This window comes from Eptesicus fuscus, chromosome 3, assembly GCF_027574615.1.
Source record: "Eptesicus fuscus isolate TK198812 chromosome 3, DD_ASM_mEF_20220401, whole genome shotgun sequence".
NCBI lineage: Eukaryota > Metazoa > Chordata > Mammalia > Chiroptera > Vespertilionidae > Eptesicus > Eptesicus fuscus.
In genome coordinates this window covers 80,993,265-81,008,464 of record NC_072475.1, presented here as the reverse complement: position 1 = coordinate 81,008,464, position 15,200 = coordinate 80,993,265, and the positions used below count along the sequence as shown (strand labels likewise).

At 40.0% G+C, this 15,200-nt stretch overlaps 1 protein-coding gene across 1 annotated transcript in view; it reads right to left on the bottom strand.

Moving 5' to 3' along the window:
• Nucleotides 1-15,200, bottom strand: part of ADGRG7 (adhesion G protein-coupled receptor G7) — an 83,925-nt gene that overhangs the window by 37,705 nt on the left and 31,020 nt on the right. Inside the window, exons 8-9 of the mRNA XM_054709946.1 lie at nucleotides 14,516-14,655; nucleotides 14,293-14,400 (exon numbers count right to left, since the gene is read on the bottom strand). Coding sequence (XP_054565921.1) covers nucleotides 14,293-14,400; nucleotides 14,516-14,655 — 248 coding nt within the window. The remainder of the gene's footprint in view (nucleotides 1-14,292; nucleotides 14,401-14,515; nucleotides 14,656-15,200) is intronic.

Below are 15,200 nucleotides of genomic sequence, written 5' to 3'. Positions count from 1 at the left end.
GGCAAATCTTGTTCTCCCATTCAGTGGGTTATCTTTTCAGTTTGTTGATGGTTTCCTTTGCTGTACAAAAAATTTTTAGTTTGATGTAATTCCATTTGTTTATTTTGTTTGTTTGTTTCCCTTGCCAGATGAGATATATCAGAAAAAAATATTGCTACAATAAATATCCAATTCCCAGCTGCATGGCTCAGTGGTTGAGGGTCAACCTATTGTTTTCCAGTCAGGGCACATGCCCAGGTTGTGGGCTCAATCTCCAGTGTGGGTGTGCAGAAGGCAGCCAATCGTTGATGTTCCTATCTCTCTCTCCTTCTCCCTTCCTCTCTGTGAAATCAATAAAAATAATAAATAAATATAAAGAAATGTCCAAGATTTTACTGCCTATGTTTTCTAGGATTTTTATGTTTTCTAACCTAAAATTTAAGTTTCTAATTTATTTGGAGTTTATTCTTGTGTCTGTTGTAAGAGGGTCTAGTTACATTTTTTGCACGTATCTGTTCAATTTTCCCAGCATCATTTATTGAATAGACTATCTTTAGGCCATTTTATGTTTTTGCCTCCTTTGTCAAATAGTAATCCTATATAATAAAAGGCTAATATGCAAATTGACCGAACAGCACAATGACTGGTCGCTATGACGCACACTGACCACCAGAGGGCAGATGCTCAATGCAGGAGCTGCCCCTTGGTGGCCAGTGTGCGTCCACAGGGCGAGTGCAGCTCAGCCAGAAGCCCTGAGCCGGGCTCACAGCTGGTGAATGCAGCAGCAGTGGCAAGAGCCTCTCCCGCCTTTGTGGCAGCACTCAGGATGTTCGACTGCCGGCTTAGGCCTATTCCCCCCAGGACTGGGCCTAAGCCATCAGTCGGACATCCCCCGAGGGCTCTCGGACTGTGAGAGGGTGCAGGCCAGACTGAGGGACCACCCCTGAGTGCACGAATTTCATGCACCGGGACTCTAGTTGACTATAAAGACCTGGGTTTATTTCTGGACTCTCTATTCTGTTTTATTGAGTTATATGTCTGTTTTTATGCCAGTACCATGCTGTGTTTCTTTCATTTGTTTGTTTTTATATTTTTATTTATTTCAGAGAGGAAGGGAGGGGGAGAGGGAGAGAGAGATAGAAACATCAATGATGAGAAAGAATCACTGATTTGCTGCCTCCTGCACGCCCCCTACTGGGGATCAAGCCCGCAACCCAAGCATGTGCCCTTGACCAGAATCAAACCTGGGACACTTCAGTCCACAGGCTGATGCTCTATCCACTGAGCCAAACCAGCTAGGGCCCAGTACCATGCTGTTTTGATTACTATGCATTGTGATATAGTTTGATACTAGGTAGTGTGATTCCTCCAACTTTGTTTTTCTTTCTCAAAATCTCTGTGGCTATTCAAGTCTTTTGTGATTCCATATGAATTTTTGGAATATTTGTTCTAATTCTGTGAAATAGGCCATTGGTATTTTAATAGGGATTGTATTGAATCTGGAGATTGCTTTGGGTAGTATAGACATTTTAATGATGTTAATTATTCCTATCCATGAGCACGGTATATGCTTCCACTTATTTGCATATTCTTCAACTTATTTCTTCTGTCTTATGATTTTCTGAGTACAGGTCTTTGACATCCTGGTTACATTTATTCCTAGTATTTTATTCTCTTTGAAGCAATTGTGAATGGAAATGATTTTTTAGTTTCCCTTTCTGGTAGTTCATTATTGGTGTATAAAAATGCAACTAATTTCTGCCCTAGTTGGTTTGGCTCAGTGAATAGAGCATCAGCCTACGGACTGAAGCATCCTGGGTTTGATTCCAGGTTGCAGGCTTGATCCCAAGGAGGGGGAGTGCAGGAGGCAGCCAATCAGTGATTCTCTGTCATCATTGATGTTTCTCTCTCTCTCTCTCCCTCTCCCTTCCTCTCTAAAATCAATAAAAACATATTTTTTAAAAATTAAAAAAATAAATAAATAATAAATTTCTGGATATTTATTTTGTATTCTGCTACTTTACAGAATTCATTTATCGGTTCTAGTAGTTTTTTTGGTAGAATCTTTAGGGTTCTTCCATCATTTCTTGAACTATTTATTGGTCTCTGCCATTTCATGAAAATTACAAGCTTTACCAGAGCTTGAAGATTATTGTGACACATACCTTCAGGACATTGGAAAAGGTGCTGTTCCTTAGAGATCCTAGAAGAATATGGCCACAGCCAAGGGTTTTACAGCAAGGCTGGCCAGGGCAGTGGTCAAACAGAACTACCTAAGGAATATCTCCTAACATTTCATACAGCTGTTGGCCAGATATTAAATAATAGAAGCACCAACAATAAGTATACTTTTTAACTGAATTAATTTCCTAAACTGTGCTCTTGTTTACAAGGGATACACGGAAAACTAAAAAAGTGGCAGTTAGACCAGTCTATTCAGTCATGAAATTTGAGAAATCAGCAGGCAAGGTCCTGACAGCCCATCAAATGTCCTTCACAGGCTAGAGCAACCCCATTGCTCTAGCCTCAACATAAAAATAAAGACACTGGTCTTTTAAATCCTCACCTGAGGATATGTTTTATGATTTTTAGAGAGAGATGATGGGGGAGAGAGAGATAAAGAAACATTGATATGAGAGAGAAACATCCATCGGTTGCCTCCCATACACCTGACTGGGGACTGGAAATTGAACCCGCAACATTTTGGTATACAGGAGAATGTTCCAACCAACTGAATCACCAGGCCAGGGCTCTAGGATTTTTTCATGGCACATTGCAATTGTTCCTTCTGGACACTAGAGGAGAAAGTTAACCCTAAAAATGCAATAAGGCTTCATCTTATTTTTATAAAAGAATGGCATGCTTGATATAAAATTCAAATCTGTAGAAGAATATTGATTAAAAAATGGCCCTGCCTGGAAGCTCACTTGGTTAGAGCCTCATCCCAATACTCAAAGGTTGGGGGTTGGTCCCTCGTCAGGGCACATATAAGAATGAACCAATGAGAAGACTTTGAAGATGGTGACCGGCAGGAAGGTAGGGAGGGAGAGAATGTGAGAGAGTGAGGAACCCATAGAGGAGAGTGTAGACGTGTGTGTGTGTGTGTGTGTATGAGCTAGGGACAGTTAGATTCTGCAGGTCCTCCAAGGGGCTGCCAAACTGGGCAGTCTTAGACAGCGGAGCCCCGCGCACAAAGCAGACACTTCTGGGCGGCCGGTGCGGGCACGGAGACCACGCCATCTTGAGAAACAGAGCTGCTTGAGACTAGGATCCTGGCCTCAGACACAAACCAGGACCCTGCACCCACTGGGGACAGAGAACTGTGACCACAGCTTCAGACCAACAGACAAGAATCCAGACTTCCCGGCAGCAGATTTCTGTGAGTCAAAGAGCCTATCCCCCTCCCTGCAGGCTCTCAGATAGCGCCATTGTAACTGATAGACCCGCCTCTCGCCCAAGCTGCAACGCCCCTACAGGGAATTTGAGAGCCCACATGGGACAGAGCTCCCCTTCTGGGAATTTGAGAACACGCAAGGGACGCAGCTGCCCTTCGGGGAATTTGAGAGTGCGTGAAGCCCTAGCCGGTTGGGCTCAGTAGAGAGAGCGCACACGGACCCCAGCACTGGACTGGAATTTGAGAGACTGGAATCTGCTCCCGCAACGCAATGGGGCAACCAAATCCGAAGCTCATGCAGGGCGGCAGTGCCACCTGACTTTGATTCTGGACAAGTGCACACGGAAGTCAGGTTTCCACAGCGCAGGCAAGCCACAGAGCTATTGTGCAACCCAGTCCCCCATGGTAACCAGGACCCAAATTCTCCCCGCAAGAGGCAGCATTGAGCACCTCCGACTTGACTCTGTTTCTTACTGCATGCGCCTGGGATCCCTGACTCACAGCACATTCACACTAAGAGCCAGTGACTCTAATTCTTGGTGCGAGCACACACAGGGACCCTGATTCTCAGTGAGAAGCCACACAAGGCAACAGAGACTCTGACACTCGATTCTTGGTGCAGACACAGCGAAACTCTGACTCCTGGCACACACTAGTGGACTCATTTTCGGCACATACCAACAGGATGGTGTAGGCAGGGTCCCTGATTCTAAGTGCGCACATGAGACCACACTGAACACTGGGGACACTGACCCTGGGCAAGCCTGGTTCCCACCAACCCATGGCAGCCACATGCCTTAGTGTCAGCGGACTTCAGTGAAACTCGGGTGGTGCAAAGTTCCCACAGCACACGGCCCAGGTCCACGCAAACTGAAGCTTGAACCTTCTGGTGATAGTCAGAATGGGGAGAGGACACAATCCCCAGAGGAAAGAAAATGAGGAGTCGCCAAAAAAGGAAATTAGTGAAATTGAAGCATACAACATGACCGAAAAAGAGTTCAGAGTAATGGTCATGGAATATATACATCAGATGGATGAGAAAATCAACAACTTATGCAAGAACCAGGAAGAAATGAAAAGTGATATAGATACAATCAAAAACACCATGGAAAGTTTCAACAGTAGACTACAAGAAGCAGAGGACCGAATTAGTGAGTTAGAAGATCAGGTACAGAAACAAGCTCAATCTGAACAGCAATTGGAGAAAAAAATTAAAAAGCAGGAGGAAAGCCTAAGGGAGCTTTGGGACAACATGAAACGAAGTAACATACGTATAATAGGGCTGCCAGAAGGACAAGAAGAGCAGCAAGTATTAGAAAATCTATTTGAAGAAATAATGACAGAAAACTTCCTGGATATGGGGAAGAAAAAAGTTACACAAGTACAGAGAGTCCCAAGCAGGATCAACCCCAAAAGACCCGTGCCAAAACATGTCATAATTTCAATGGCAAATATAAATGACAAAGAGAGAATATTAAAGGCAGCAAGAGAGAGACAGAGAGTTACCTACAAAGGAACACCCATCAGATTATCAAATGATTACTCAACAGAAACACATGAAGCTAGAAGGGAATGGAAGGAGGTATACAAAGCATTGCAAAGCAAAGGACTGAATCCAAGAATACTCTATCCAGCAAGACTATCAATCAAAATTGAAGGGGAAATCAGGAGCTTCGCAGACAAAAAAAGGCTAAGGGAGTTTATCACCACCAAACCAGCAATGCAAGAAATGCTAAAGGGAATGGTGTAAAAAGAAAAAATAAGCAGGTAAGAAGGAACACAGACACAAAAACATATATGACTACAAACAAATACCTTTCAATAATAACTTTAAATGTAAATGGACTAAATGCTCCAATCAAAAGACATCGAGTGACTGAATGGATAAAAAAACATGACCCATATATATGCTATCTGCAAGAGACCCACCTCAGAACAAGAGACTCACACAGATTGAAAGTGAAGGGATGGAAAAATATCTTTCAGGCAAATGGAAATGAAAAAAAAAGCTGGGGTAGCAATACTTATATCTGACAATATAGACCTCAAAGTAAATGCCATAACAAGAGATAAGGAAGGCCACTTCATAATACTAAAGGGATCGATATAACAAGAGATTATAACCCTGATAAACATATATGCACCCAACTCAGGAGCACCCAAATACATAACAAAACTACTGGAAGATATCAAGGGAGAGATCGACAACAATACAATCATAGTAGGGGACTTTAATACACCACTGACATCACTGGATAAATCCTCTAGACAAAAAATCAGCAAAGACATAGCAATCCTAAATGACTCACTAGATCAGATGGACTTAACTGACATCTTTAGAACATTTCAACCCAAAGCCACGGAATATACGTTCTTCTCAAGTACACATAAACATTTTCAAAAATAGACACATATTGGGTCACAAGCAAAGTCTCACCAAACTCAAGAAGATTGAATCATACCAAGCATCTTCTCAGACCACAATGCCATAAAATTAGAAATAAACTGCAATAAAAACAATCCAAAAATCTTAAATACTTGGAAGCTGAATAGAATGCTATTAAATAATGACTGGGTTGCCAAAGAGATCAAAGAAGGAATTAAAAGCATCCTGGAAACTAATGACAACAAAAATAAAACAATCCAAAATCTATGGGACACAATGAAAGCAATCCTGAGAGGGAAGTTTATAGCTCTACAAGCCTACCTCAAAAAACAAGAAAAAATGGTAGTAAATCATCTAACTTTACAACTCAAAGAATTAGAAAGAGAGCAACAAGAAAAGCCCAGAGGGAGCAGAAGGAAGGAGATAATAAAGATCAGAGCAGAAATAAATAACATAGAGACCAAAAAAATAATACAAAAGATCAATGAAACCCAGAGCTGGTTCTTTGAAAGGATAAACGAGATTGATGAACCTCTAGCCAGGCTCACAGAGAAGCAAAGAGAGAGGACTCAAATAAACAAAATCAGAAATGAGAGAGGCGAAATAACAACAGACCTCACAGAAATACAAAGGACTGTTAAAAAATACTATGAGCAACTCTACTCCAACAAACTAGACAACCTAGAGGAAATGGACACATTCCTAGAAAAATACAACCTTCCAAAACTCAATCAGGAAGATTCTAAAAATCTCAATGGGCCGATAACTATGGAAGAAATTGAAGCAGTCATCAAAAAGCTCCCAGCAAACAAAAGCTGGGGGCCAGATGGCTTCACAGGAGAGTTATACCAAACATTCAAGGAAGAACTAAAACCTATCCTCCTCAGTCTATTCCAAAAAATCCAAGAGGAAGGGGAAGGAACATTTCCAAGCTCCTTCTATGAAGCCAGCATTACCCTAATACCAAAACCAGATAAAGACAACACAATGAAAGAGAATTATAGGCCAATATCCCTCATGATCATAGATGCCAAAATCCTCAACAAAATTCTAGCAAATTAGATCCAGCAATACATCAGAAAGATCATACACCATGACCAAGTAGGATTTATCCCAGGGATGCAAGGATGGTACAATATCCACAAATCAATAAATGTGATACATCACATAAACAAATTGAGAGATAAAAATCACATAATCATATCAATTGACACAGAAAAAGCATTTGACAAAATCCAACACCCCTTCTTAATCAAAACACTCAGCAATGCCTGGGTCCGGGTGAGGCCATGCGCCCCTGGGTCTGGGTGAGGCTGGGTCCCGGGTCCGGGTGAGGCCATGCCCCTGGGTCCAGGAGAGGCCACGTGCCCCTGGGTCCGGGTGAGGCCGCACACACCTGGGTCCGGTGAGGCAACGCGCCCCGGGGCCTGGGTGATGCTGGGTCCCAGGTCCGAGTGAAGCCTTGCCCCTGCGTCTGGGCGAGACCAAACCAGAGGGAGTCGGACCTGCATTACCACCATTTGTCCACCATCCAGAGCTGAAAAGTCAGTGCCGATATGTACAAATAAGGAACTGGTGGACATTGATGTTGGGTCTCAAAAGAACTGTTGGTCCAGAAAGAAACTTACTACAGACTGATTCATTTGCCTGTCAGCATAACTATTATTGCTCGTCTCACATTCGGTTCTTATAAGTATATTTCTAGTGACACATGATCTCGCTCATGTCGGGCCTCAGAGGGAGAGTAGGAGAGGGTGGGGGTCGGGGGGAGAGATTAACCAAGGGAATTGTGTGCATGCATACGAGCCTAACCAATGGTTAGGGACAACAGGGGTGTGGGGGCATCCGTGGGGAGGGGTGGGGGATGGGAATGGGGGGATGAGGACAAATATGTGACACCTTAATCAATAAAGAAATTAAAAAAAAAATAAAATAAAATAAAAAATAAAATAAATAAAAAAATAAAGTGCAGTCCAGTCCAAAAAAATAAATAAATAAAGAAAGAAAGAAAGAAAGAAAGAAAGAAAGAAAGAAAGAAAGAAAGAAAGAAAGAAAGAACAAATGAGGCAAATAAAATTCCTCTGGGCACAATGAAAAAAAAGAAAAAAGAAAAACACTCAGCAAGGTGGGAATAAAAGGATCATACCTCAACATAATAAAAGCCATATATGAAAAACCCACAGCCAACATCATACTCAATGGACAAAAACTTAAACCATTTCCCCTGAGAACAGGAACAAGACAGGGCTGCCCACTCTCACCACACCTGTTCAACATAGTACTGGAAGTACTAGCCATTGCGATCAGACAAGAAGAAGAAATAAAAGGCATCCAAAATGGAAAAGAACAAGTACAACTGTCTTTATTTGCAGATGACATGATATTGTACATAGAAAACCTGAAAGACTCCATCAAAAAATTATTAGACTTAATAAATGAATTCGGCAATGTAGCAGGATACAAAATTAATGCCAAGAAATCTAAGGCATTTCTTTACACCAATAGTGAACTTATAGAGAGACTAAAAAAGCAATCCCATTTAACATCACACCAAAAAAATTAAGATACCTGGGAATAAACTTAACTAAGGAGGTAAAAGACCTATATGCAAAAAACTAGAGGACACTGAAAAAAAGATATAGAGGAAGACATAAACAGATGGAAGAACATACCGTGTTCATGGATTGGTAGAATCAACATCATCAAAATGTCCATACTACCCAGGGCAATCTACAGATTCAATGCAATCCCCATTAAAAAACCAATGGCATGTTTCACAGACCTAGAAAAAACTTTCCAAAAATTCATCTGGAATAAAAAAAAGACCCTGAATAGCTGCAGCAATCCTGAGAAAGAAGAACAAAGTAGGTGGGATCTCAATACCAGACATCAAGCTGTATTACAAAGTCACTGTTCTTAAAACAGCCTGGTACTGGCATAAGAACAGACATATGGATCAATGGAATGGAATAGAGAAGCCAGAAATCGACCCAAACCACTATGCCCAATTAATCCTTTGCACTCGATTGCTTTTTTCTCGATTCCTTTATTCTAATGCTAACCGGGTCGAGTCACACTCGACATCCGAGTGCAAAAGGTTAATATTTAACAAAGGAGGCATGAACATAAAATGGAGTCAAGATAGTTTCTTCAACAAATGATGTTGGGAAAATTGGACAGATATATTCAAAAAAGTGAAACTGGACCACCAACTTACACCATACACAGAAATAAACTCAAAATGAATACAGGATTTAAACATAAGATGGGAAACCATAAAAATACTAGAGGAATCCACAGGCAGAAAAATCTCAGACATATGCCGAAGGAACTTCTTCACTGATACTGCTCCTAGGGCAATGGAAACTAAAGAGAAAATAAACAAATGGGACTACATCAAAATAAAAAACTTTTGCACAGCAAAAGAAACCATCAACAAAACAACAAGAAAGCCCACTACATGGGAGAACATATTTGCCAATGAAATCACCGATAAGAGTTTAATCTCCAACATTTACAGGGAACTCATACAACTTAACAAAAGGAAGATAAACAATCCAATCAAGAAATGGGCAACGGACCTAAATAGACACTTTTCCTAGGAGGACAGAAGGAAGGCTAAGAGACATATGAAAACCTGCTCAAAGTCACTAATCATCAGAGAGATACAAATCAAAATGACAATGTGGTATCATCTCACACCCGTGAGAATGGCTATCATCAACAAATCAACAAACGACAAATGTTGGCGAGGATGCAGAGAAAAAGGAACTCTTTTGCACTGCTGGTGGGAATGCAGACTGGTGCAGCCACTGTGGAGAACAGTATGGAGTTTCCTCAAAAAACTAAAAATGGAACTCCCATTTGACCCAGTGATCCCACTTCTAGGAATATATCTCAAGAAACTAGAAACACGAATCAGAAAGGATATATGCACCCCTATGTTCATAGCAGCACAATTCACCATAGCTAAGATTTGGAAACAGCCTAATTGCCCATCAGCAGATGAGTGGATTAAAAAACTGTAGTACATCTACACAATGGAATACTACACTATAGTACAAAAGGAGTTCTTACCATTTGCAACAGCATGGATGGAACTGGAGAGCATTATGCTAAGTGAAATAAGCCAGTCAGAGAAAGACAAATACCACATGATCTCACTCATTTGTGGAATATAATGAACAACATAAACTGACAAACAGGGACAGATCCAGAAGCAGAGAAGCATCGATCAGACTGCCAGACTTCAGAGGGAAGTTAGGGGAGGGTGGGCGAAAGGAGATCAACTAAAGGACTTGTATGCATGAATATAAGCCTAACCAATGGACATGAATACCAGGGGGGTGTGGACATGAGTGGGGGGGGGGGTTGGGGGTTAATGGAGGGATGAGGACATATATGTAATATCTTAATCAATAAAGAAATTTTACAAAAGATGTTAACAAAAAATTTAAGGTATATTGAGAAAATACTGAAGATATAAAACATACACTGATTAAACTGTAAACTTTCATTATTATAAAAAAAACAGTGTAAATAAAATAATAGAGAGCACAATGCTTTGAACAAACTTTGAGGCCTCAAAATGTTAGCTAGTCCACCCTAAAATTAAAGAGGTGGCCTTATATATACCTTGCCATAAAATTTCCTGTGTCAACATTTCCCAAATATCAGTATCTTGGGCACTACAGCTTAACTTTTACATGCTTAATATAATGGATGTTGCAGATAATTAGGCCAACTGAAATAAAATCTATAATACTTTACTTTTAAAAAAAAGAAAGAATCAACCAATGAATGCACAAATAAGTGGAACAACAAATCTCTCTCTCATCAACCGACAAATTAATATATATATGGAAGGCCCTATTCACCCCTCTCCTCATTCCTAAAATATCTTGGTCATTTATTAGAAAACTAGAGGCCCGGTGCACGAAATTTGTGCATGGAGGCAGGATGTCCCTCAGCCCAGCCTGCACCCTCTCTAATCTGGGACCCCTTGAGGGATGTCCGACTGCCCATTTAAATGGGCAGTCGGACATCCCTCTCACAATCCAGGACTGCTGGCTCCCAACTGCTCGCCTGCCTGCCTTCCTGATTGCCCCTAACTGCTTCTGCCTGCCAGCCTGATCACCCCCTAACCACTCCCCTGCCAGCCTGATTGATGTCTAACTGCTCCCCTGCCAGCCTGTTTGCCCCCAACTTCCCTCTTCTGGCAGCCTGGTCACCCCTAACTGCTCTCCCCTGCAGGCTTGATCGCCCCCAACTGCCCTCCCTTGTAGGCCTGGTCCTTCCCAACTGCCCTCCCCTGCTGGCCATCTTGTGGTGGCCATCTTGTGTCCACATGGGGGCAGCCATCTTGTGACCACATGGGGGCAGCCATCTTGTGTGTTGGAGTGATGGTCAATCTGCATATTACTATTTTATTAGATAGGAGAGAGGCTCTGGTGCATGGGTGGGGGCCAGCTGGTTTGCTCTGAAGGGTGTCCCAGATCAGGGTGGGGGTTCCGTTGGGGCATGGGGTGGCCTGGGCGAAGGGCCTGTGGTGGTTTGCAGGCTGGCCATGCCCCTCAACGACCCAAGAAGAGGCCCTGGTATCTGGGATTTATTTATCTTCTACAATTGAAACTTTGTAGCCTTGAGCGGAGCCAAGCCTCCTGCTCGCTCCGTAGTGGCAGCCGTTTCTGTTGGGGTTTATTTATCTTCTATAATTGAAACTTTGTAGCCTTAAACAGAAACCAAGGCAGGCCAGGGTGTGTGGAAAGCTTGGCTTCCTCCATCACTGGGGGCAACCCTAGCCTCCTGCTCTCTCCAGCTCCATGGCTGCCGCCATTTCTGTTGGGGTTTATTTATATTCTATAATTGAAACTTTGTAGCCTTAAGCGGAGGCCTGGGCAGGCCAGGGTAAGTGGAAAGCTTGGCTTCCTCCATTGCCAGGGAAACCCAAGCCTCCCTCCTGCTCTCTGTGTCTGCAGCCATCTTGGTTGGATTAATTTGCATACTCACTACAGATTGGCTGGTGGGTGTGGCTGGTGGTTGTAACGGAGTGATGGTAAATTTGCATATTACTCTTTATTAGATAGGATCATTACTTCATCTAAATATTCAGATTCATTAGAATAAATTGTGTTTACCACTATCTTATAATTTTAAACAATCTCCATATTTCTAGATACATCTCCTTCATGTTTCTTTATTTATATTCTCTCCTTTCTTCATCAAATTTGTTAGAAGCTTATGTATTTCATTTGTCTTTTCAACAATTTTTCATTTTGTTAAGTCTAGCATTTGTTAATTTTTATTTTTATTAAATTCTACCACTGTATTTATTAATCCCTTCCTGCTAGCTTCCTTTACACTTATTTTATTTTTATGCCTCTTTGCTGAATGCTTTGTTTATTTTTAACACTTTCTTTTATTTTCTACTAAATTTATTAAGCATATATATTTTCCTTTAAATTCATCTTTGTCCACATCCCATGGGTTTTGATCTATGATGTTCTCATTGCCATTAATTTTCAAGTAATTTGTAATTTGCCCCTTAATTTCCTTTCTAACAATGGCGCTTTAAAATTTCTAATTAAGTAAAATTTGTCTATTCTTTTGTGGTACATATATACTTTTTTTGCGGGATCAGTAACTATATCCTATGTGACTTTTATTTTACTATATATATAACTTTTCTATGTGGCCTAATAAATGGGTGGTTTTTAAAGCACTCCATTGATATTTGAAAAGAATTTTTACTATGCATCTTCTATCTACAAACAAAATCACACATACATAAGTTTATATAAAGGTCAAGTTTATTAGGTATTTTTTTGTCTACTTGATCTTCAATTTCTGGGATAGTTGCCCTAATTTCTCTCCTTATAAAAGTATTTTCAATAATTTTTGCCCATACATTTGAATGATGTGTTTTTAAGGCAACAAAGAATTAAAATATAGATAAATTTGGAAGCATTTTAAAAATCAATATAAAAAATATGTCCCTTTCAGTCCATTCTGAGTTTTTTTTCTTTAGACAGTGTGTTTTTTTAACCCACTCAACTATATTGATAGTTTATATGAAAGAAAAAATTAGATCCCTATCTTCCACCAAACACAAACATAAATTTAGGTGTACTGAGACCTAAATGTAAACACTAAAAAACCCAAAAGAAAATATAGGAAACTATCATTGTGACTTTAGCATAGGGAAGGATTTCTCTTAAAAGGTGCCAATTATAGAGGAAAAGATTGATACGTTGCAAGTTAAAATTTGGGTATGACAGAAGACATTAAAAACAAGCAAGAGAAAAAAAGGTTATTCTCATACTTAATTCACTTTAACATATTAACTCTGTTAATAACTGTGAAATTAGTTTTTATAAGTAAACACAATATAAATTTTAAAAAAATAAGCAAAAGATAACTACAGACTGGAAAGAAGATATTTGCAACTTCTGTGACCCATAAAGATTTATTAACCAATTAGAATTATATAACCAATGAGAAATATAAATTTAGTCTTTCCAAAATAAGTTCATTCTAGCATTGTGTTTCTTTTACTTTTTTTTTAGGGAGAAAATAAGTGTAAATGTGTGTGTGGTTTGCATATTATTATTTTAAAAGAATCAGTCAAACTTTTTAAAGTATAAACATTTCAAGTTAGACATAAGAATTTCTGCAGGGTCATGTGCAAGAGGATAGAGAGCCCATGCTTGGCACCATATTAGTGAAAATAACTGAAAATTGTTACTAGTAAATGATGCCTGTGTCAATTACTTAAAATATCCCCAGCACAGAAGACATTAAAAACAAGCATACTGGGATTCATCCTAAACAGGTGTATAGGATGAATCCCAGTATGTGAGTGCCATGGACAGAGCTTGTGACTGAACATTTTTTAAATGTTTTTTTTTTTTTTTTAATGAGCCACATTAGCTAGATTTTTATTAGAAAACAGATTTGTGTCCATGGCCAGGGCATTTCAATTCTGCTATCCTCCAAAATATATTTGAAAAGGAAGAAAGAAGCAAAGTAATCATCTCTATGACCTAGAATCGTAGAGATTTCCATAATCTGGAAGAGCTCTAACATACTCAAATGCAAATTATTTTTTTCCATTTTTTTTATTGAGGTATTATATGTGTACATATCTTACCATTACCCCCCCACCCCACACCCATACAAGCCCTCACCCCCCAGAGTTTTGCGTCCATTGTTTATGCTTATATGCAACCATACAAGTCCTTCGTTTGATTTCTTATCTCCCCCACCTCTCCCTAACTTTCCCCCTGTAATTTGAAAGTCTGTTTGTTGCTTTACTGTCTCTGTATCTATCTTTTTGTTCATCAGTTCATAATGTTCTTTATTATCCATAAATGAGTGAGATCATGTGGTATTTTTCTTTCATTGACTGGCTTTCAAATGCAAATTATTCAGTGTGAAACTACGTAAACATTATTTTGCACTCAGTGATTTTAAAATTATTAATTCCATGAATTTGGGTGCATTTTTTAAAAATATAACAGAGTTTGAGACCTACTTTTCGATGTATTGAGCCAGATCTGAAGTTCAGTCATTTTATCTGGATGAACACCGTCCTTCTCTGTATCTACTTGTGTGGAACCAGAGAAAAGAGAATCGCTAGCTCCTATGAGAGGGAAAAAGTATATTTCAAAAGTCTACATTTTCGTGAATAAATCATTATTTATGGTTGATAGCAGAATGCTCTCTGGTATTACAAGCACAGAAAACAAATAGCTCACCTCTCTTCACAGTGAAGAGAACACCTGTAGACCCCCCAGTGTCTTCCGGACGTAAAGGGACAGACTGTACTGCTATATTAGGGTTCACCACTGAATCATTGCCCAAAGACCAGGAATAATCCTCCATTTCGGCAATAAGCCTGCATAGAATAAAACATAACAATATGATAGTCAAGAGACTCATTGTAAAATCAGAGTTGTGTGTATGTTCTCTCCCATGTTCCAGTAGAAAGGTATGACCACAGAACTCATCAGATTGCAACATTAATGTAATCATCTAAAAATAACTGATTTCTTTAGCAGAATCTTCCTTTGTTATATACACCTTTTTTAAAAGCTCTGGTGGACTATCTCCATGAAGGGTACCTTCTACATTGATGCCAGAAGGCTGGAATGCTGGAATGACAAATTTCCCAATGGAAATAATCTTTATCATGCTGCTCTTCACAGAAGGATGGTGTTGCCACCCACCATTGGCCAGGCATGAGATTCTTGTTTCTCCAGTGGTAAGTCTCAATTTCCACTTATTCAACTCTCTCCTCTAACCCAAACCCTTTGGGATCCAAAGCATTTCTTGTAAGTTGTTCATTCCTGAGGTGACAGTTCATACGGAACTATGGAACAACAGAACTTTGAACTCATTGACCCATAACCAAATATTGCAGGTTTTCACAATGTTCTTTTC